This window comes from Erythrolamprus reginae, chromosome 8 (genome assembly GCF_031021105.1).
Source record: "Erythrolamprus reginae isolate rEryReg1 chromosome 8, rEryReg1.hap1, whole genome shotgun sequence".
NCBI lineage: Eukaryota > Metazoa > Chordata > Lepidosauria > Squamata > Dipsadidae > Erythrolamprus > Erythrolamprus reginae.
In genome coordinates this window covers 6,305,816-6,329,283 of record NC_091957.1, presented here as the reverse complement: position 1 = coordinate 6,329,283, position 23,468 = coordinate 6,305,816, and the positions used below count along the sequence as shown (strand labels likewise).

The following is a 23,468-nucleotide window of genomic DNA, read 5'->3' as shown; positions in this document are numbered from 1 at the left end:
GGCTGCATCATGAAATCCCCCCTCCCATGTTCCCATAAACTTCAGGCCTTTTATAGATAGAGTAGCAAGCCATTAATTTATCACCGGATTGACACTTATATTGGCCCAGTTTCTGATTTTTTTTCAACATAGACCATTCTGTCCTTGAATGGCTGAATGGACTGGCCATTTAACATTTGAATGTCCATGTATTTGCCCTAAGCTAAACAAACAACTGGGGCTGGAAGGAACCAGCAGAGGTCTCCTAGTCCAACTCCTTGTCCAAGGTAGGGGATCTTATTTCACCCCAGGCCGATGGTTGCCCAAGGTGGGGAAGTGGATTTGGCAATGGTGCACATGGGATTTTGCAATTAAAAATCTCATAGCTGAACTCTACATTTCCCGACTGAGCGAAAGCTCATGAGGCAGGTACCCTAAGCATAACTGAAGAGACAGCCTCACCATGGTAGAAAAATGAATCTAAGGAAGTGCTGCAATGCAATGCACAATCAAAAGAAGTGCTGCAATGCAATGCACAATCTGAGGTTAGTTGGGAGAAAGATCGGAAGCAACGTGAGAAAATATTACTTGACTGAAAGAGTCGTAGATGTTCGGAACAAACTTCCAGCAGACGTGGTTGATAAATCCACAGTCACTGAATTTAAACATGCCTGGGATAAACATAGATCCATCCTGAGATAAAAATACAGGAAATAGTATAAGGGCAGACTAGATGGACCGTGAGGTCTTTTTCTGCCGTCAATCTTCTATGTTCCTGTGACTTGGAGGATTGAGAATCTCTGCAGAAAACAAACACATTTTCTCTTGTGTGGTGCACAGCAAGGCTTCCAAATTGTTCCTCCAAACACACAAGGCTGTGCATTTGAGAAGGAAAAGGTATTTGTATATTTGTATTTATTAGATTTGTATGCCGCCCCTCTCCGTAGACTCAGGGCGGCTCACAGCAATGATAAAAAAATATACAGTAACAAATCTAATATTAAAATAACAATTTTACATTAAAAAGCCTAAAAACCCCAATATATAAAAAAGCATACACACAAATATCATACATACAGCTACATAGGCAAGGGGTGTGTGTGTCTCAGTTCCCCCATGCCTGATGAGAGAGGTGGGTTTTAAGAAGTTTACAAAAGGCAAGGAGGGTGGGAGCAGTCCTGATCCCTGGGGGGAGCTGGTTCCAGAGGGTCGGGGCCACCACAGAGAAGGCTCTTCCCCTGGGTCCCGCCAGACGACATTGTTTAGTCGACGGGACCCGGAGAAGGTCAACTTCTCTGGGTCCAATTTATAACCAAAGGACCGAGTTGGAAGGGGCCTTGGGAGGTCTTCTAGTCCAGCCCCCTGCTCAAGCAGGAGGACCTATAAATTTCTGACAAACGATTGTCCAATCTCTTAAACATGCTTGGGATAAACATATATCCATCCTAAGATAAAATACAGAAAATAGTATAAGGGCAGACTAGATGGACCATGAGGTCTTTTTCTGCCGTCAGTCTTCTATGTTTCTATGTTTCTTAAAATACCTCCAAATAATGATTCATTTATTTATTACTTATTCATTAGATTTCTTGAGGCAACTCAGGGCGGCGTACAACACTATAAATGCAACAATATATATAAAGAAATCTAAATTACTTTTGAAAGAATTATGCAAAGTTACTAAAAGTGTTAGAAAACCCCATATACAGTCATACACATTCATCCAATTCAATCATTCCAAAATATCGGCCGGAGACAATCTCAACACTCACGGCTCCCTTGACCGCCGGCAGAGGTGGGTCCAGTTATGGGAAGTAAATCAACCACAACCACCAAAAGGGGGAAAAAACAACAAATGTCAAACCAGAGGCAACAGCTTGGAAAGTTTTATTTTTCCTACATTAGAAAGAAAGGGGTGGGTGGGGAAGCATTAACAAATTATTCCCAACTTCTATCATTCCTTACTGTGTTTCCTACACACACAATTTTTTAAATTTTATTTTTTTAAACAAAAATAAACATCTGGATTTAAACCTGCCCTACCTACCCCTCTGAGGGCTAATCCACACTCTAAATCAGGGGTCCCCCCCCCCAAACCGTGGCCACTTGAAAACTTGTAGAGTGGCTTGAAAAATTCTCAGAGTCGAAGTTCACAAAAGTTTCAGAAAAGCCGCCAAGGTTGGAGACTCCCCTGTCCTAAATGATCTTCCCCTTTAACACACACACCCCAGCCAAACCTTACCCTTAATTGCATAGCCCCCTTCTAAGGGCAGGCACCCACGCCATGAGATGAGAGGCTGAGCAGGCATTTGAGAAGCTTCCTTCAAGGTTGGCCGGGTGGCCTAGGAACCAAAAAATGTCTCCACTTTTGTGCCCAAGGCTGGGAAATAGCCTGGGTCACCCCCCCACTCTCCCCAGAAGGAATAAGGGGAGGTGGGCTAACTATGGTGCAACCGGGGTAGAGGATACTGTTGGGAGGGGCAAATCCATCGGCGGAGCTTCGGGTTCTGGCACAGGGCTGGGTTTGCGGACTTCCAGTTTCTCGCCCAGTTGGTTGAAAAGTTCTTTCACTGCTTCGCTGCTCTGTTTTCAAGGAGATTTTAAAACATGGTCAACGGACGCCCTGGGGATACAGCCGGTCCTCGAAACGTGACCCCCGTGCCCCCCCAAATTCCTGGGGTCAAGCCAGAGGGTTATTAAAGGGAGCCCTGCCTCGCTTTTACCACCTTTCTCGCCGCGGTCGTGAAGCGAACCGCTGCCGTTGTTAAGTTAGCAACCTGGTCGTTAAGTAAATCAGGCTTTCCCACTCCCCCCCCCCCCCTTAACTCTGCTTGTTTAAAGGGACCCACAGGGGAATCCCATCATTTGCCGGGCGCCTGAATTTTGATCACCTAGGGCAGTGGTTCTCAACCTTAATAATGCCGTGACCCCTTAATACAATTCCTCATGTTATGGTGACCCCCAACCATAAGTCTAGCGCCAGTTCTCCCAACAGAGCTTTAAACTGATTGGTAGGAAGGTCAGAGGGACCTCCACACTGTAAACGCCTGATTGGTTGGATTGTAAAATTTCTAAGGCATCAGAATAAAGTTTCATGTTTCAAGTTTTATTGGATTTATATGCCGCCCCTCTCTGAAAACTCGGGGCGGCTAACAGCAATCATGGACAATATACAATAATAATCCAATACTAAAAGCAAATTAAAACCCCTTAATATAGAAAATCAAACACACATACAAACATACCATGCATACCATTGTAACGGCCTAGGGGGAAAAGAAATCTTAATTCCCCCATGCCTGGCGGCAGAGGTGGGTCTTAAGAAGTTTACGAAAGGCAAGGAGGGTGGGGGCAATTCTAATCTCTGGGGAGAGTTGGTTCCAGAGGGCCGGGGCCGCCACAGAGAAGGCTCTTCCCCTGGGTCCCGCCAAGCGACATAAAAGCTTTAGTTTCTAACACCATGGGAAATTTGTCTTTTCCCGTGGTCTTAGGTGACCCCTGTGAAATGGTCATTCGATCCCCCAAAGGGGTCCCGACCCCCAGGTTGAGAACCACTGACCTAGGGCAAGGGTAGGCAAAGTTGGCTCTTCTATGACTTGTGGACTTGTGGACTCCTGAGCTAACCAGTCTTGCTAGCTCAGGAATTCTGGGAGTTGAAGTCCACATGTGCCCCCCGTTTAGTGATGGAAGCTCCGTTCCCAATTCCGGTCGTTAAGTCGAGGAGTACCTGTGCGTTTCGCAGGCACCCATTGTTTCACACCTGCGCCAGCACCTCTTCCATCTCCTCTGCTTTAAAGGGCAGCCCCACAAGAGTTGTGGGCAGAGGAAGGGGGCGCCCCAAACGGTGGGTTCTCGCCCTCCCCAACTACTACCAGAACCCCCTCACCCCGCAACCTCGGTCCCTGGTGGAACTCGCGTGTGGAAGATGTAGGGGATCTTCCCTTCGCCCCGCCCGCTCCTCCTCCTCCACTTACCTGCTTGGTGGGTTCCAAGGACTTCTGCAGCGACTCCAGCTTGGCGGGGAGCACTTTGTGATGGAGGTGAAGGAGCATCCTGAGCAGGTGTCGGTGGACATTGTCCTTCCTGGCAAGGGGTTGGAACGAGACTGCATGGAAGCCCAGCAGCGTCTCTCTATTGGTACTCCTGACTACCTGCCTCAGAATAAGTGGCGGCCCTCCCCTCCCCTCTTTTTTCATTCCTTCTTCCCTTCCTTTTTTTTGTTCCTCCCTTCCCTTCCCTTTTCCCTTCCTTCTTCTTTCTTTTCCTTCCTTCTCTTCCCTTTTCCCTTCCCTCCCCATTTTCCTTCCTTCCCTCTTCCTTTTTCCTTCTCTTCTCTTCCCTTTGGCTTTTTTCTTCCTTCTCTTCCCTTTTCCCTTCCCCTCCTTTCCCTCTTCTTTATCGTCCTTTTTTCTTCCTTCTCTTCCCTTCCCTCCCCTTTCATTCTTCCTGTTTCTCTTCCCCTTCCTTCCCTCTTCCTTTTTCCTTCTCTTCTCTTCCGTTTTTTTCTTTTCTCTTCCCTTTTTTCTTCCTTCTCTTCCCTTTTCGCTTCCATTGCCCTCCCTTTCATCTTTCTTCCTTTTTCCTTCCCTCCCTTTTCGTTCTTCCCATTTCCCTCTCCTTTCCTCTTCCTATTTCTTTCTTTTCCCTTTTTGCTTCTCTTGCCCTCTTTTTCCTCTTCTTTCTTCCTTTTTCCTTCCCTCCCTTTTCGTTCTTCCCATTTCCCTCCCCCTTCCTTCCCTTTTCTCTTCCTATTTCCTTCTCTTCTCTTGCCTTTCCTTTTCTTCCTTCTCTTCCCTTTTCCCTTTCCCTTCCTTCTCTTTCTCCATCTATTCTGTTCCCTTCCCTCTTTCCACCTTCTCTCCCACCTTCTCTCCCCTTTCCTTTTGCTTCCACCTTCCCTTCCTTCTCTTTTCCATCTCTTCCCTTCCTGTCCCTTTTCCCTTCCCACTCTTTTCCTTTTTTCTTCCTCCTCTTCCCCTTTCCTTTCCATCTTCCCTTCCTTCTCTTTCTTCCATCTCTTTCCTTCCTTCCCTTCCCCATTCTCCCTTCCCCCCTTCCCTTCCCTTCCTTCTCTTTTTCTATCTCTTCCTTTCCCTTCCCCTCGCTTCCTGAGAAAGCACAAGAAACATTTCCAGTGTTCACCTTCTGGAAAGGAGGCGAGTGTTACCTGGGGCAGGCGGTCAGGAAGAAGCGGTCGAAAAGCACAGCGCAGAAATCGTCTTGCCCAAATTCGTCGCCCAGCAAGGTGAGGTTGCCGGTGAACAGGTGCAGGAAAATGTCACCGAAGGCCAGGTCGTTGAAGGTCTCCGCTACAAAATGCCCCAGAGAGATACTTTAGGGCAGCAGTGAAATCTACTGACCTCCCCTACCGGTTCAAAAGTGACTGAGATTTCCCCACCCCACCCCACTCCTCTCATGTGCTTTTTCACCCTCTGTGCATGTACAGAGTGCAAAACAGCAAAACGGCGATGCCCAGGCAGGTAGGCGGAGCCTCGTGCCGCCACCGCTACCGGTTCTCCGAAACACCGGCTGCTGCGGCTACCGGTATGCCCAAACCGGGCCAAACCGGTAGCATTTCACCCAACAGGTTGACTTTAAAAAGTGGGAGGGAGAGAGGAGGAGAGAATATGTGTGTGATGGGCTCCACGGTACATGACTCAACAATGTCTTCGCTGTAATTTTTGTAGAATATAATTAGAGAGTATAGAATAGAATAGAGAATAGAATAGAGAATATAACAGAGAATATAGAATAGAATAGAGAATATAGAAACATAGAAGTCTGACGGCAGAAAAAGACCTCATGAGCCATCTAGTCTGCTCTTATACTATTTATTTATTTATTTGTTTATTTATTTATTATTTATTTATTTATTGGATTTGTATGCCGCCCCTCTCTGCAGACTCGGAGCGGCTAACAACAATGGTAAAACAACATGTAACAATCCAATTTAATAAAACAACTAAAAACCCTTATTATAAAAAATCAAACATACACACAAACATACCATGCATAACTTGTAATGGCCTAGGGGGAAAGAATAACTTAACTCCCCCATTTCCTGTATTTTATCTTAGGATGGATCTATGTTTATCCCACGCATGTTTAAATTCAGTGACTGTGGATTTACCAACCACGTCTGCTGGAAGTTTGTTCCAAGGATCTACTACTCTTTCAGTGAAATAATATTTTCTCATGTTGCCTTTGATCTTTCCCCCAACTAACTTCAGATTGTGCCCCCTTGTTCTTGGGTTCACTTTCCTATTAAAAACACTTCCCTCCTGAACCTTATTTAACCCTTTAACATATTTAAATGTTTCGATCATGTCCCCCCTTTCCCTTCTGTCCTCCAGACTATAAAGATTGAGTTCATTAAGTCTTTCCTGATCAGTTTTGTGTTTAAGGCCTTCCACCATTCTTGTAGCCCGTCTTTGGATTTGTTCAATTTTGTCAATCTCTTTTTGTAGGTGAGGCCTCCAGAACTGAACACAGTATTCCAAATGTGGTCTCACCAGCGCTCTATATAGCTATAATAAATATAGAATAGAGTAGAATATAGAATAGAATAGAATATAGAATAAGAATATAGAATAGAATAGAAAATAAAGAGACTAGAATAGAATAGAATTATTTATTGGCCAAGTGTGATTGGACACACAAGGAATTTGTTTTTGGTGCATAAACTCTCAGTGTAAATAAAAGATGCATTTGTCGAGCTACAACACTTAATGATTGTCACAGGGTACAAATAAGCAATCAGGAAACAATCAATATTAATACAAATCATAAGGATACAATGAACTCAATCTGTATAGTCTGGAGCAGTGATTTTCAACCTTTTTTGAGCCGCGGCACATTTTTTACATTTACAAAACCCTGGGGCACATTGAGCAGGGGGAGGGTGGGGGCTAAAAAAAGTTTGGACAAAAATTCTCTCTCTTCCTTTCGCTCTATTTCTCTCTCCATCCCTCTTTCTTTCTCTTCCTTCCTCTTTTTTGCTCTTTCTCTCTCCCTCCGTACCTCCCTCTATGTCTTTCTCTCTCTCTCCTTCCCTCCCTCTTTCTCTCTCTCTCTTGCTTTCTTTCTCTCTTTCTCTCTCTCTTGCTTTCTTTCTCTTGTTCTCTTTCTCTCTATCTTGCTTTCTCTTTCTCTCTCTCTCTCTTTCTCTCTGCTTTCTCTCTCTCTTGCTTTCTTTCTCTCTCTGAGCTTCGCGGCACACCTGACCATGTCTCACGGCACACTAGTGTGCCACGGCACACTGGTTGAAAAACACTGGTCTGGAGGACAGAAGAAAAAGGGGGGACATGATCGAAACATTTAAATATGTTAAAGGGTTAAATAAGGTTCAGGAGGGAAATGTTTTTAATAGGAAAGTGAACACAAGAACAAAGGGACACAATCTGAAGTTAGTTGGGGGAAAGATCAAAAGCAACGTGAGGAAATATTATTTCACTGAAAGAGTAGATCCTTGGAACAAACTTCCAGCAGACGTGGTTGGTAAATCCACAGTAACTGAATTTAAACATGCCTGGGATAAACATAGATCCATCCTAAGATAAAACACAGGAAATAGTATAAGGGCAGACTAGATGGACCAGGAGGTCTTTTTCTGCCGTCAGTCTTCTATGTTTCTATGTTTCTACAAGCAACAAGCCACAGTCCTAAGTGGGAGGAGATGGGTGATGGGAAGGATGAAGGGGGCTTACCCAGGGTGGGGACCAAACGGAGCAGGGCGTTCTTGTTCCTTTGCTTGGTGATGTGAAGCACGTAGTAAAGGCCGATCTCACAAGCGAGACGCTGCTCTTGCAGAAACCTGGGACCCGGACGGAGAGAAGGGTTTCAGTCGCTGTGTCTGTTCATTCGTTTGTCCGTTCACTCCCTGCTTTGCTCATTCGTTCATTCATCAATGAGTCGCCTTTATTGCTTTTATGACTATCTCAAGGCGGCAAAGATCTCCAACACACCTCCCTTCTCCTACTTTCCCCACAACAACAACCTTGGGAGGTGGGCGGGGCTAATAGAAAGGGGCTGGCCCAAAGTCTCCCAGCTGGCTTTCACGCCTAAGGCAGAACTAGAATTTTTGTCTCCTAATGACTGACCCAAAATCACCCAGTCAGCTTTTGTACATAAGGCAGGACTAAAACTCACCATCACCTGGTGATTGGCCCAAGATCACCTAGTCAGCTTTAATGCCTAAGGCGGGACTAGAACTCACCGTCTCCTGGTGATTGGCTCAAAGTCACCGGGACGAATTTCATGCCTAAGGCAGGACTAGGACTCACCGTCTCCTAGTGATTGGCCCAAGGACTCACCGTCTCTTGGGTAATTGGCCCAAGATCACCTAATCAGCTTTCATGCCTAAGGTGGGACTAGGACTCACCGTCTCCTGGTGATTGGCCCAGTCACCTAGTCAGCTTTCATGTCTAAGGCACGACTAGAACTCACCAGCTCCTCTTGACTGACCCAAAGTCACCATCCTGGCTTTCATGGCTAAGGTGGGACTAGAATTCACTGACTCCTGCTTTCCAGCCAGGTGCCTTTATTACTTTCATCCTCCACTTAATGACTTTTTTTTTGGTAACTCACAATTCTCAGTGTAGCCTGGTGGGTAAAACAGCAGCCTTGTTTGTTAACAATGGACATTCTGGACCCAGTTGTCATAACTCGAGGACTACCTACATTTTGGCAGAAGCCCAGCTTCCTCAGTCTTGCTGACCGGAAGGTTTTCACCGACGGGCAAAAGTTTCCCGCCCTCTGAAAATGACTTACTTTGGAAACATCTCAGGGATGGCGCTGGGGTAGGACGCTGGTCCTTTCTCTTCCGTGGGCAGCTTCTGGTCCACGATGAAGGTGTAGTCGTCCACCACGAAGGCCATCAGCATCGGCAAAAATTTGGTGATCAAATCCACTTCCTGGGATACAGAGAAAGGCAGCCGAGAGTCGCCTAACATTATCCTTAACGGCTAGCGAGAATCAGACTTTCAAGACCACAAGCCAGAGATCACCAGCCCCTGGGCCGCATCTGTGCGGAACCGGGCCATGGGGAGATGGACATAGGCGCACACCTGAAGGTCCACTTGCAAAGGACACATGCACTCCCACGCCTGTCACCCGTCCACCCACATGTGCGCCTGGCCGAGATGCCCATCTGCAAAGGACCAGTGCCGTAAGCGATTAACCTTCATGCTGACCCCTTACCAGTTTGGGTTCTTTGAAGATCTGGCTGTCAATCACATCCCAGGCTCCTTGTCCCAGTGACAGCATCCTTAGAAGTAACAAGAGCTCTGGGCTCTCCTGAAAAAAATTCAACAACATGGAGCACGGAAACACACACACACACACGAGTGAATTCTCCGGATGCTAAAATTGCTTGGGTTCAACTATCCTGGTCACCGCACCTCAAGAAGGATATAATGGAACTGGAAAAGGTGCAAAAAAGGGCAACAAGAATGATCAAGGAAATGCACCATCTCCTTTATGAAACCAGGTTGCAACGCCTTGGTCTCTTCAGCCTTTGAAAGACGGCGTTTAAGAAGTGACTCAATCGAAGTGGATAAAATCATGCATGGGATAGAAAAGGTGGATAGAGAAAAATTCTTTATCACACAATACTAGGAGAAGGGGGCACTCCCTAAAGCTCATAGGTAAGAAAGAGAGGACAAATAAAGGGAAATATTTCTTCACCCAGAGGGTCGTTGGTTTATGGAATTCCCTTCCAGAAGAGGTCGTGACAGCTGTCAGCCTGGATAGCTTCAAGGATTAGATGGATTCATGGATGCCAAGTGTATCGGTGGTGATTGAAACGGATGTCCAAGTGCCGCCTTCCTTCCTTCCTTCCTCCCTCCCTCCCTCCCTCCCTTTCATCCCTTCTGTGTCTCCCTTATTGAAACAGATATCCAAGTGCCGCCTCTACGTTGGTTGAGGCAGGCAGGATTCCCTTGGGTCCCATTTGTTGGGGGGTCAAGGGAAAGGGAGGGTCTTGCCTTCTCTTTCTGCTCAAGATCCCCATGGACAATTGGTGGGCCACTGTGGGACACAGAATGCTGGACTCGATGGGCTTTGGCCTGATTCAGCATGGCTCTTCTTAGCTTCTTATATGCTCAACGAACAAGTGGGAATGAAGCTACTTAAGGGTCCTGTTGGCATCCAGAACTAACAGTTGATTGCCAAAATCTACGATTCGAAAGGTCCATCCTTAACTTACCCTGGGTAACACTTCCTGCCCAATCAGCTCCTGCAAATTCCGCATGGTACTCAAAGCCAAGGTGTTAATGGCAAACGGATCGCACAAGATCATCGACAGGTCCCTAAGGAAAGAGAGAAGAAACAAAGAGACACGCCCAATGCACCTTGGCATCAACCTTAGGGGTGCTCCTCAACGTACGACCACAGTCGAGCCCAACGCATGAGCTGCTAAGTGAATTCTGCCTCGCTTTGCGACTTTCCTACCGCATTGGTTCAGTGAATAGCGTCAGTTCTCAAATGAGTAGCGCAGTTGTGTAAGGGAACTGAATCCCGCCACTGACTTTGCTTGTCAGAAGGTCACAAAACACAACCGTCGTAGTTGTGAGTCCATTGTCAAGCATCTGAATGCAAATCACATAACCGCGGGATGCTGGCAATGGTCATTAAGGGTGAAAAATGGTCCTGAATCATGTGTCAACCTTGAAGCTGACCTGACCGAAGCCATCTAGGACGCTTCAGCATTGCCATACTGGAGCCAAAAGGTAGGAATGGGGGATTTTAGATAACTAGGGTTTTGTAGGCGAAGCAAAATACTTTCTCTTGAGAACCAAGGATATTCTCACAACTGGACAGAGGAAGGTGGAGTGATGTCACCAGGCAGCCAAACCAAGCCATAATTGGACTATCTGAAGAATTGTTTTGGGCATGCGCAAGGCGCATGAGGGAGATGTGCATGCATCAATATTGGGTTCCTACCTGGTACGGGCCACACTGCGCACCGGTAGTAAAATGGGAGATGCTCGCGTAGCTTCGGGGTGCCGGCGTGTGCGCGAGGGTGTCCCAGCGAGATTTTGCTTCTGTGCATGCGCAGGAAGCAACATTTCACCGAGGGGGATGCGTGCACGTGTGAGATTTTGGCTATTTTTTGCTGCTGCGCATATGCAGAAGCAAAAGAAATCGTTGAAGTCTCTCTCGAGCGCATCTTTTGCTTTCCTGCACATGTGTAGAAGCAAAATCTCACTGGGATGTGTGCCTGCACACTGGTGACCCAAAGCTGCACGCAGCAGCGCGCCAGTAGCAGCATTAAGTAGCAACGCCCCCCTGACGTGCATGTGTGTGTTGGGGTTATGTGCGCATGCGCACCTGTGGCCCAGGAAGCTGCATGAAGCCCTGCTAGATGGGGGTCACGTGTGTATGCAGGGGGGTTTTATGCAGGGGTGCATGTGGGTATCGCACATGCATTGCATTATGCGCGCTCCGCCGCCGGCACGCTTTTGGCACATGACCAAAAAAAAGGTTAGCCACGCCTGACTGATATATATACAGACTAGGAATGTAAAGGGCTTTGGGGTTTATTCAGGCATCCGTGCCAGCATAGAAAAGATCCAACCCCCGTTCAACTCCAGGCAGTTTAGAACAAAGCCCCCCCCCCCCAAAAAAATGAAAAGCAACAGCAGATTCCTCACTGCTGACGGCATCGTGCTTTGTGAATGGCTTGAACTCTAGGCGTTTTTGCGTGGCAGCAAAAGCCCAACCTGCCTCCACACAAACATCCGCACTCACCCCAGCACTTGCTCTTGGCCTTTTTTCACTCCGTCGAGAAAACCTTGGAGCTCCCGCGCCCGCTTGTTGTCGACAAACCTTTCCCGAATACAAGCATCAAGGCACCATGTAAACTGCCAAGGGAGCAAACAAATATATATACAGTAGTACCTCGTGATACGAACCCCTCATGATACGAACTTTCCGAGATACGAACCTGGGGTTCAGAAATTTTTTGCCCCTTCTTACGAACATTTTCCGCCTTACGAACCCGGAGGTTCGGCAAAAGTTCGGGTTCGGGTGGCCGCCGAGAAGCCCCGCTGCCTGGCTGTCGCCTTTTGAAACAGCCGGGGGACTTCTCGGCATCCTCCCGAACCTGAACGCCAAACCCGAACTTTTGCTGAACTTCCGGGTTCGGCGTTCAGGAGGCCGCCGAGAAGCCCCGCCGCCCGGCTGTCGCCTTTTGAAACAGCCAGGGGGCTTCTCGGTGTTCTCCCGAATGCCGAACCCAGAAGTTCGGCAAAAGTTCGGGTTCAGTGTTCGCGTTCAGGAGAACGCCAAGAAGCTCCACCGCCCGGCTGTCAGCTTTGCAAAAGAGCCGTGGAGCTGTCGGCCAGTCGGGAGGCTCAAACGGAGGTGGGGAATCCCAATAGGGAATTGCATGGGCGGAGCTTTGATATCACGGAGACGTCCTTCCTGGCCAGCCGAAATGTGTATATCTTTTTTAAAATTTATTTTAAAAAAATCTTTTAAAAAATATATATATATATATTTTACCGCCTGACCCATTTCAGAGGGTTGTTGTTGAGCAGAAAATAGGAGGGGGACTTTGTGCTGGATATGTCAGTCACCTTGAGTTTTTAAAAATAAGACAGATGGGATACAAATAAGGGTCGTTCTTTGTCAAGTGGACCCGGTGTCCACTTGACTGATTGTTGCAGCCTTATTTGAAAAGAAACCATCAGAAAAACAACATATATGATAGGAAAAAAATGTGCTCCCTCTAATGAAATAAAAATGAAGATGATTGAAGCTGAGAAAACGGAGAGCTCTGTTTCATCACCTTCAATCATCTTCATTAGAAAGAGCACGTTTTTTCTATCGCTCTTTGTTTTCTATTATATATGTTGCTTTTATGATGGCTTCTTTTCAAATAAGGCTTCAATTTCACTTGGTCCACTTGACAAAGAATGACCCATAGGTAAATATTTAGGAAACAAGGTTTCTTTAGATAGAGTGGCTTGTTTTCAAATTATAGTGGTCTAACTTAGTTTGGAAGGGAACGATCTGGGATGCAAACAAGGTTTCTCTCAGCTGGGAATGTTCTGATGGTAACAAAACTCTACAGCTGCGGAAGGGGTTGGACGGCTACAACAACCGTTTCTTGAGGTTGTACCTTGTGGCAGGGGTCCACCGTGCAGATCTCGCTGATGTCCAGGTCGTGGAGGGACATGAGGAGCTCCGCCCTTAGCGTGCAATAGTGGACGTTCCGTGTCCGAAGGAAGAGCGTCCGGAGGAACTGGAGTACCATGTCGTACAGCTTCACGTTCTTCCCGATCATCTGGGTCAGCTTCTGAACCACCTGGGCCAAAAAAGAAGAGCGAGGTTCTGAGTGTGGCCTTGGACAATTAACTACGGCCAACTTGCCATGGCCAACTCACCGTGGCCAAATCACCATGCATCTACTCGCCAGGGGCATTTCACATTGGCTAATTCCCAGTGGCCAACTTCCTTGTCTTTGTAGAAGTCCCTCAAATATTGGAACACTGCTATTATTGTCTCCCAAGACCAGTGTTTCCCAACCTTGGCAACTTGGAGATATCTGGACTTCAACTCCCAGAATTCCCCAGCCAGCGTTGAAGTCCAAATATCTTCAGGTTGCCACGGTTGAGAAACACTGCCCTAGATCACCAGATGGCGAACCTATGGTATGCGAATCCCAGCGACCGGTTAGGTCCCACAGAATTGGTCTCCTCCGGGTCCCGTCAACTAAACAAAGTCGTTTGGCAGGACCCAGGCGAAGAGCCTTCTCTGTGGCAGCTCCGACCCTCTGGAATCAGCTCCCTCCAGAGATTAGAACTGCCCCCACCCTCCTTGCCTTTCGTAAACTCCTTAAAACCCACCTCTGCCGTCAAGCGTGGGGGAACAGAAACATCTCCCCCTGCCTATGTAGTTTTTTTGTGTATGATGACTGTATGTATGTTTTTATATATTGGGGTTTCTTGTTTTTTAGACTTTTTAAATGTATTATTGTTATTTTAGATTCCAACTATTAGATTTGTTATTATATATTGTTTTTATCATTGCTGTAAGCTGCCCCGAGTCTACAGAGAGGGGCGGCATACAAATCAAATAAATAATAATAATAATAATAATAATAATAATAATAATAATAATAATAATAATAATGCGTGCCACAGGTGGCATACAGGGCCATCTCTGGGGACACGAGCCGACATCCAGGTCAGGTCTACAGCGCATGCATGCGTGCCTCCTGCCGGCCAGCTGATTAGCATGTAGCATTAGCATTTAGACTTACATACCGCTTCGTAGTGCTTTTACAGCCCTCTCTAAGCGGTTTACAGAGCCAGCCTATTACGCCCAACAGTCTGGGTCCTCAGTTGACCCACCTCGGAAGGATGGAAGGCTGAGTCAACCTTGAGTCGGTGATGAGATGATGAGATTTGAACTGCTTCAGTCATCTTCAGTGGCCTGCAGTACAGCACTCTACCTGCTGCGCCACCCCGGCTCAGCAGGTTAGGTGAAGTGGCCTGCAGTGTTGCACTCTGCGCCACCCTGGTGTGAGAGGCACACGCATGCGCGGGGTAGGGAAGTCACACGGCCCATTTTTTAGTTCCAGGAGGCTTCAGGGAAGTCTGGGGCCATGCAAGAAGCCCACTCGGATGGGAATTTGGTAGGAATCCCTGGTTTAATGTGGGGCACTTCTGCTGTATCTCTAAAGCCGCCCCTTCCTTTTCTCTGCCACTCCGTGTGTAATGAAGAGCTCTGGAAGAGTCCAAAGCTCCCCGTTCCTTTGGGATCGATTGTGAAGCCCCCTCCCCGGTCGAAGTGACGGGCAGAGCTTGCCTCATGCACCTCCCTCATGCTTCTGCATATGCACACGTAAAACACCCCCCCCCCCCCCACAGTTTGGGCCGTGATATTTCAGCCTGTTTTTGCTACCTGCACATGCACAGAAGCAAAAACGTGCTGGGATAATGACAAACACTTTTTTGTCAAACACTTTTTTGTCAAGAGCCTTCTCTGTGGCGGCCCTGGCCCTCTGGAATCAGCTCCCCCCGGAGATTAGGACTGTCCCCACCCTCCTTGCCTTTCGCAAACTTTTGAAAACTCATCTATGTCACCAGGCATGGAAGAATTGATATATCCTTAGCTGCCTTTGACTTTATGGATGGTGTGTTTGGGCTGTATGACTGTTTTAATAGGTTTTTTTTAAAGACTGTTTTAACATTGGATTTGTATATGATGTTTTATTGTTGTGAGCCGCTCCGAGTCCTCAGAGAGGGGCGGCATACAAATCTAATAATAAATTATTATTATTATTATTATTATTATTATTATTATTATTTTTAAATTTCTTTATTGAGTTTTCACATATAGTTCAAATCATACATTATTCTGTTTTACAGATTATAAACCATCTCTATTAAAATTCTTATAATAGATTTTTACCTGTTACATTCCATTATATATTATTATTATTATTATTATTAAACACACACCGGTAATGGCAATCTGCCCCTGCCCATAATCCCTTGTTCGGTGGAGTCTGGGCAACTGAATGGAGCTACCGTTTTACTGGCTCACTGCCCTTCCCTGTTGCCAATGCGGAGTTTTGTTCATTACATATAAATATCTGCCTCTACCTAGGATCGAACTCACAGCCTCCTGATTGCGAGGCAAGCTCTTCCACCTCTAGGCCACTATACCTCATTCAACAATATACGAAGGACAACATAGTTATTTATCCGTGCAGTGCACGAACCACGATATCATGCTGGAATACTAGGGGCCCAATTACTTACAACCACCACTCTGGGTCATCCCGTCTGGCACTTACCTCTCCCTGCCGCCTCATCTTAGGGGAAGGGCTGAAGAAGTTCTGCAGCACCGAGAGGTCGTTACTGAACAGGGCATTTTCCTTCTCCAGGATGTACTGCTTCAGCAACGGGGAGACCTCGTCTCCAAACAGAGCCTGGTTGTCTTGCCAGATCTGGCGTTTCACTTCCACCGCACAGGCTTTATAGAGGTCCTTGTCCGCCATCACGAGCTTTAGCTTTTTTTCGGGAACCTTGGGTTGAATGGGGGAGAAAATGGAGCGTTATATCTGTGGATGGCAGCGACCGGTTAGGTCCCACAGAGTTGGCCTTCTCGGGGTCCCGTCGACTAAGCAATGTTGTTTGGCGGGGCCCAGGAGAAGAGCCTTCTCTGTGGTGGCCCCGGCCCTCTGGAACCAGCTCCCCCCAGATATCAGAGTTGCCCCCACCAGTATTCCCTCTAATTTTTTTGGGGGGTGGGCGGAAAAGTATAGTGTCTGAGCGGCAGTCCCTTCGGGACTGGGCGGCACAGAAATGTTAAATAAATAAATGAATGAATGAATGAACGAACAAACAAACAAACAAAAAACCCACCCTGTTTTGCCTCAGAGAATTTCAAAATAAAATACTGTACTGTGTGTCTATAACAGTGAGCTCATAATAGGGCAACTCTATCAATATCAAAATGCCACTTAAATAGTTGAGCTAGTTTCAAACTAGATTTTGATTTTCTTTCTCTCTTCCTTACTCCAATTCTTTTTCTTTCTCTTTTCCTTCCTCTCTTTTTTCTATCTGTTTCTCTCTCTTCCTCTCTCTCTCCTTCCCTCTCGGCTTCTGGGCAGGTTTGAAAAACTCTGAGTTGATGATTTTTAAGTGAGCGATTGCTCACTGCTCAGCTTAGAGGGAACTATGGCCCCCACCCTCCTTGCCTTTCGCAAGCTCCTTAAAACCCACCTCTGTCGTCAGGCATGGGGGAATTGAAATTTCCCTTCCCCCTAGGCTTATAGAATGTATACATGGTATGCTTGTATGTATGAGTGGTTCTTTAAATGGGGGGGGGGGTTAGATTCTTTTTAATATTAGATTTGTTTACATTGTCTTTTTATACTGTTGTTAGCCGCCCTGGGTCTTCGGAGAGGGGCGGCATACAAATCTAATAAGTAAGTAAGTAAGTAAGTAAGTAAGTAAGTAAGTAAGTAAGTAAGTAAGTAAGTAAGTAAGTAAATAAATAAATAAAATTACACGTAAATTACAAAACCGAATGATACTTCGATCTCCACCGTGGATGAACGGTTACAAAAGCTGATGCTTTGATCAAAGAGACAAACACCATTACTGTATTTTTTTTCGGACTGTAAGACGCACTGGAATCAATCAAGAGGGACCATGCATGTTCCCCAGGATCACACATGCCCCCCCTGGCATTGTTCCATGTCCCCCCCCGGAAGCACCCCACTATTTGAGAAGGACTCTTAGGATGTTTTCACAACACCACATTGTTCAGAACTCCAGGATCACTTATTCCTTGTCCCAACAAGCAGCCACTTCCAAAAACCAACTTCGTGGGTAGACATTGGACTGATTATCTCATTGTTCCAAGCCACGTCCTTTTAAAAACATGGTTTCTTGCACCATTCACACTGGCCGAGTTCCTGCATGGTTTACCTTCTGCTAACCCATGAAGCCCAGTTGATGTCTGGCTTCCGACAACATGCCAAATTAAACCCAGCCATATCAATCATTGACACAATATATGCAAACTTCGCCATTTTCTAGGCCTCTCTGCAATAAAGAGCTTGATAAAACTGTTTCTAAAGCTAGAGAGGAGCAGAGCTATCGGAGTCCCGTAGCTCACTCTTCCCTGTCAAGACCTTAACAAAAAGATGTGCGCAATCTGTAGAGATGTTGACACAGGATGAGTTTGAGCCAAGCAAGCATAATTCAGAATGTCAGTCCTTCTTGGTCTTAGAATGCAGCCCCTAAAAGAAATCTCTTGTATGCAAAATACGTCCTCTGGCCATGATTGCATTTAAGACATGAAGTTCTTAGTAAAGGGTTTAAAAAAAACAGAAACGGAGGAAATTGACTTCTACATAAAAGGGAAGGAAGGAGGAAGGAAGGAAGGAAGGAAGGAGGGATGCAGGAAAGAACAGGAATGTGTAGGAAGGAAAGGAAGTAGAAAGAAAGGGAGTGAGGAGTGAGAGAGAAGTAGGGAAGGAGGAAGGAAGGAAGTTTCAAGTTTTAAGTTTAATTGGATTTGTATGCCACCCCTCTCCGAGGATTCGGGGTAGCTCACAGCATATACAAAAGACAATAGTGGATCACTCCAATTAATATACATAAAAAAACAATCCTTAAAATTCTAATTAACATTCATTCAACAATCATACTAAGATGAAGAAAGGAGGAGGAAATAAAGGAGGGAGGGAGGACAGTGGAAGGGATGGAGGGAGAGATAGAGGAAAGAGGAGAAAGGAAAGGAAGGAGAAAGAAAGGAGAGAGGGAAAGAAGGAAGAAGGAGGAGAAAAGGAAGGAGGAAGGGATGGAAGAAGGAGAGGGGAAGGGATGGAGGGAGGGGACAGAGAAAAGAGGAGGAAGGAAAGGAAGGAAAAAAGGAAGGGAGGGAGGGAGGGATGGAGGAAGTCACAGAACCTTCTAAGAATAATCCTAAATTCCAACCAAAGCAAACCACGGATCACCCAGGTGGCATCCAGAACCAACACTGATTTTCTTCGTTTCTACCTTGGGCAGATGTTTCATGACACACATCACCACCGGCTGGATGGAGGGCATTTTTACCAGAGGGAAGCTCTTCTCCAGAAGGTCTTCCAGCTTTTTGTACCTGGGAAGAAGAAAGCAGAAACCAGAGGTCCATTTTTTTTGCCCCACGTGCAGATAAAGATTCCTTCTACAGCGGTCAAGATGGCCTACCTTTCTTCGGCCTTTCCTTCCGAGGCGATAGCCGAAACCCTCTCCAGAAGCTTCTCACGCAGCTCGTCAAACACCGACTGGTGGAACTCCAGCCTAGGGGTGCCATGGAGGTCCAGGAAAGGGAGGGCGGACTGAAGAGAGGGCAACAGGATCCCGTTTTCGGTCTGTCAACACAACACAGGTGGGATTCAAACAGATTAAAAGCAGATCATTTGCACATTTCTCACCCACCAGGATGCTGCCACAGTTGTAACAGTAGGAAAACAGTCCTAAGTCTTTCTTTCTTTCTTTCTTTCTTTCTTTCCCTTTCTATTGATTGGATTTATATGCCGCCCCCCTCCAAGGACTCGGGACGGCTTACAAAACAATATACAATATATATATCTAAAAATCCAATTAATTTAGCTAAAAATTCATTTAAAATCCTAATAACATTTAAAAATGACTCATTCTGTTGTACCTTTGACCACTAAATGGACTGTTATGAGTTAGGGACAACCTCTATTTATTTATTAATAATTGGGGATGGTGGGGTGGGGAGGGGAGAGAGCAGAAGAAGACAGTTGGAGGCCATAAACTCATCCTAGATTTTCAAGCTGGGAAACTTGCTAGCCCCCCTGCACCCGATGCAGTGCGTGTGAATGGATACATGCATAGCCGAATGAGTGGCTTGCAGCAGACCCAGAGAGATTTTAAGGAGCAATTCAGGAGAAAGGAAGGAAGGAGAAAGGGAAAGAGAGAGAAAGAGAAAAGAAAGTTGGGAGGGAGGGAGATGGAAGGAGAGAAAGATTGAAAAAGAGGGAGGAAGGAAGGGAGGAAGATAAAAAAGGAAGGAAAACAGGACAGATAAAACTAACTAACTAACAAACAAACAAAGGAAAGAAAGAAAAAAAGAAAGAAAGAAAGAAGGAAAGAAAAGGAAGGAAGGAAGGGTGGGGGGAGGGAGAGATGGAAAAAGAGGAAAGGAAGTAGATAAGGAAGGAAAACGGGACAGAAAGAAAAAAGAAACAAACAAACGAAGGAAAGAAAGAAAAGGGAGGAAAGAAGGAAGGAAGGGTGGGGGGGAGAGAGATAAAGAAAGAAAGAAAAGGAAGGATGGGAGAGAGATGAAAAAGAAACAAAGAAGGGAAAGGAAAAAAGAAGGAAGGAAAGAAAGGAGAGGGAGGGAAGGAGGGAAGGAAGAAAAAGAAAGAGAGGGAAGGTAGGAAGGAGGGAGGGAAGGAGCAAAGCATCTTCTCTACTCCCCCGTGACTTGCGCGGTTTTGGACCGTGCTAAGAGCAACCCCCCCCCCCCCCCCCCCACACACACACTTTTCAGGGTTTGCAAGCCTTATGAAGGTGGGAAAGATCCAAGAGGGAAGTTGCATGCTAAACCCCGGGACCCGTCCCCATGGCAACCGGAACGCGGAAGGTAACCCCCCCTCCCCAACCTGGAACTGCTCGATGGCCTTCAGAGGCTCCATGCAATTGGTCAACGTCTCCTTCAAGTCCTCTCCGTTGGCCACGCCGAGCTCTTGCAAGCCGGCGAACATGATGCCAAAGCTCCGCAGCCCGCGCGGAGTCCGTCCGCCCGTAACGGCTGCGGTGCGTCGGCGAAAGGCGCCCCCCAGCAGCCGTCGGTCCGTCGCTTTAGGCTTCCCGCCGGAAAACCACGCCCCGGCCGTAAAAGGTTCCGCTTCGGTTCGCGTTCATTTTCTCTTTCCGTCAAAAGAAAAAAGTAGGCAAAACGCTCAAGATAATTGTTTGGGGGAAACGGCATCGGCTTCGTCTGAAGGTTTAACCCCCAAGGCTGGTCAAGCACTTCAAATCAACTTTAATTGTTGTTGTTGTTGTTGTTGTTGTTGTTGTTGTTGTTGTTGTTGTTGTATGCCGCCCCTCTCCGAAGATATATATAGTGTAGCAGGTTTCTAGCACAAGCAGGGGGTTGGACTGTGAGGCCTCGAAGGTTCCTTCCAACTCTGTTGTTGTTATTCACAAAAACAGTAATACACAGCAAACGAGATTTATATGCTACATTTCGTATCACAATATCCAAGCGTCCAGGATTGTGTGAACTATTATTATTATTATTTGCACCATGCAATGAGATGCTGCAAAAAGGAAGTACTGTATCAGTAAATGGTTGACAACTGGGAGAACGTTGTTGTTATCATCATCATCATCATCATCATCACCACCGTCATCATCATTCTCTGCCTTGCCCCCCACCCCCACCCCCAAGTGTCTTCATTATCTTTTTCTTTCCATTAGCCTGCCTGGACCAATAAACCAGAGAGCAAATGAGGTGGTTCGAAATTTCCTGCCTGAAATTAATGGTGGAAAGCATCTCGGTGGAACAAAAAATTTGGGATTGTAAAGCCTTCATGTTTAAGCAATGAGTTTAGAACAAAAAAATCACAATAATCTGAGAATGAGGATTTAGTTTACTTAATGTTAGGCTGGCAAATCTAATCTAATCTGGGCTGTCTTTTGCCTCTTCTCTTCTTCCTTTTCCAATTTTGTTTTTCCTACTGAAAAGTTTAGTTTAAAAATAAAACAAAAATGTTTAGTCTTATATGTCTTTTTCTTTCCTAAAGAGCCAAAGTGACTTCATTTAAGGGAGAATCTATATCTATCTATTTTATCTATCTTCATCTATCTGTCTGTCTGTCTGTCTGTCTGTCTGTCTATCTTCCTACCAAACCTACCTACCTACCTATCTATCTATTGGTATCGATCTATCTCTCTGTCTCTCTCTGTCTGTCTGTCTATCTATCTATCTATCTATCTATCTATCTATCTATCTATCTATCTATCTATCTATCTATCTAATCTATCTGTCTGTCTCCATTCTTTTTTTCTTTCTCTCTTCCTTACTCTTTCCCTTTCTCTTCTGTTTCTTTCTCTTTTTGTTTCCCTTCCTTCCTTCCTTCCCTTTCTTTCTTTCTTTCTTTCTTTCTTTCTTTCTCATTACCCTTTATGTGCATATACAGTACATGCTGTTATATGCAGATTAGAAACAGTGTTAAATATTTCATGCTGAAATTTACAAATTAGAGAACTGGGAACACAATAGAAGATAGTGCCTCTCTCCCTCCCTGCCCCCTTCTCCATCTTCTCCCCCCCCCCAAGCCCACCTCTTTCTCTCTCTCTCTCTCTCTCTCTCTTCCACCCTGGGGCCTGGAGGACAGGCATTTTGGATTGATGAGCCAGCCTCTTGAACCAACCATAGGATTTAGCGGCAGATCCTTTGAAAGGGAAAAGGGAGGAGAGAGAGAACTCAATTCTCAACTCCCAACTGCCCTTTGTCTGATTATCGTCTGCAACTCTTTGCCTCTTCTTGGACAATCATATCCCAAATGCTTGTCTTACAATCTACAGCAGAACCCTTTAAATTTAATTTCTGAGCACTTCTTCTCCTTAGAGATCTAGGGTGTGGGATGGGGAATGTGAATCTGTTCTAATTGATCGATGACCCCTTTCCACTCATTTCCCCCCCTCTGTTCTGCAGATGTATTCTTACAAATTTATTTATTTATTTATTTGTAGATATAATAATATTTATACATTAGGACAGGGGACGGAAGGCATTCTGTTGCAGTTATGCGCGCCACTTATTATAAATCCCCCATTTTATTTAATTAATTAATTAATTTTAAATTAATTTATTTGTCAAACATGTATAGGATAGTAGTTTTTTTATAAACATAAGTAAAAAGTAACGATAAAGAGGACAATAGGACAGGGACGGCAAGCACAGTGGGGCACTTATGCACGCCCCTTACAGACCTCTTAGAAACGGGGAGAGGTTGACTGTAAACAATCTATGGTTAAAGTTTTTGGAGTTTGGGGAAGAAACCACAGTCAGGTAATGCATTCCAGGCGTTAATCACTTGATTGCTGAAGTCGTATCTTCTGCAGTCGAGTTTCGAGCGGTTTACATTTTGTTTGAATCTATTGCGTGCTAGTGTATTGCTGTGGTTGAAGATGAAGTAGTCATTAACAGGAAGGACATTTTGGTATATGATTTAATGAATTATATTAAGGTGGAACATGGGGTAGCCTAACCCTTGTCTTATGGTGCAAGGATTGCAGCTATTTTTGTATTTGTTTTTTTCTGCCTGGACAGATGTTGAAGGAACAGCCACTCAAGGCAAATGTTGAAGGCCCAGGAATTGCCTTCTTGCAACAAAATAACCCATGCTTTAAATTTTCAGGGACATTCCTGAACAACAAGAAATTTGAATCTTTGACCTGGAAAAGTTTAATAGTAGGATTATCGCTGACAGGTTGCCGAGCAGGATGGATGTGTTGTGTTCACCAGAAATGAGCCTCTCCTGAAACTAGGTCAATGAAGGCCACCAATTAAAATATAAAATAAAAGTTGTAAGCAAGGGGAAATTTAAAAGGAGGATTATATAAGTTCCCTTGCCAATGGCAATGGACTGTGGCAATAAGAAAAAGAAATCGAGAAAGAAAAATATGTCCTTCAGATGAAACCTATGAATTGATATGATTTTTAAAAAGTCTTTTTTTTTATTTATTTATTTATTCATTCATTCATTCATTCATTCATTCATTCATTCATTCAATTTTGATGCCGCCCTTCTCCTTAGACTCAGGGCGGCTTACAACATGTTAGCAATAGCACTTTGAACAGAGCCAGCCTATTGCCCCCACAATCCGGGTCCTCATTTTACCCACCTTGGAAGGAAGGAAGGCTGAGTCAACCTTGAGCCGATGTGATGAGATTTGAACCGCTGACCTTCAGATCTACAGTCAGCTTCAGTGACC

General features: G+C 45.6%; 1 protein-coding gene across 1 annotated transcript; it reads right to left on the bottom strand.

Moving 5' to 3' along the window:
* Nucleotides 1-1,850: 1,850 nt before the first annotated feature.
* NELFB (negative elongation factor complex member B) lies at nucleotides 1,851-20,390 on the bottom strand. The gene is made up of 13 exons (XM_070758712.1): nucleotides 20,126-20,390; nucleotides 18,696-18,859; nucleotides 18,507-18,606; nucleotides 15,788-16,018; nucleotides 13,103-13,288; nucleotides 11,728-11,840; nucleotides 10,184-10,286; nucleotides 9,178-9,273; nucleotides 8,749-8,891; nucleotides 7,686-7,792; nucleotides 5,147-5,288; nucleotides 3,954-4,062; nucleotides 1,851-2,562 (listed from the first exon to the last, which is right to left on the bottom strand). Exons 1-13 carry the CDS (start codon nucleotides 20,225-20,227, stop codon nucleotides 2,422-2,424), a joined length of 1,737 nt encoding a protein of 578 aa, XP_070614813.1. The 5' UTR covers nucleotides 20,228-20,390; the 3' UTR covers nucleotides 1,851-2,421.
* Nucleotides 20,391-23,468: the final 3,078 nt, after the last annotated feature.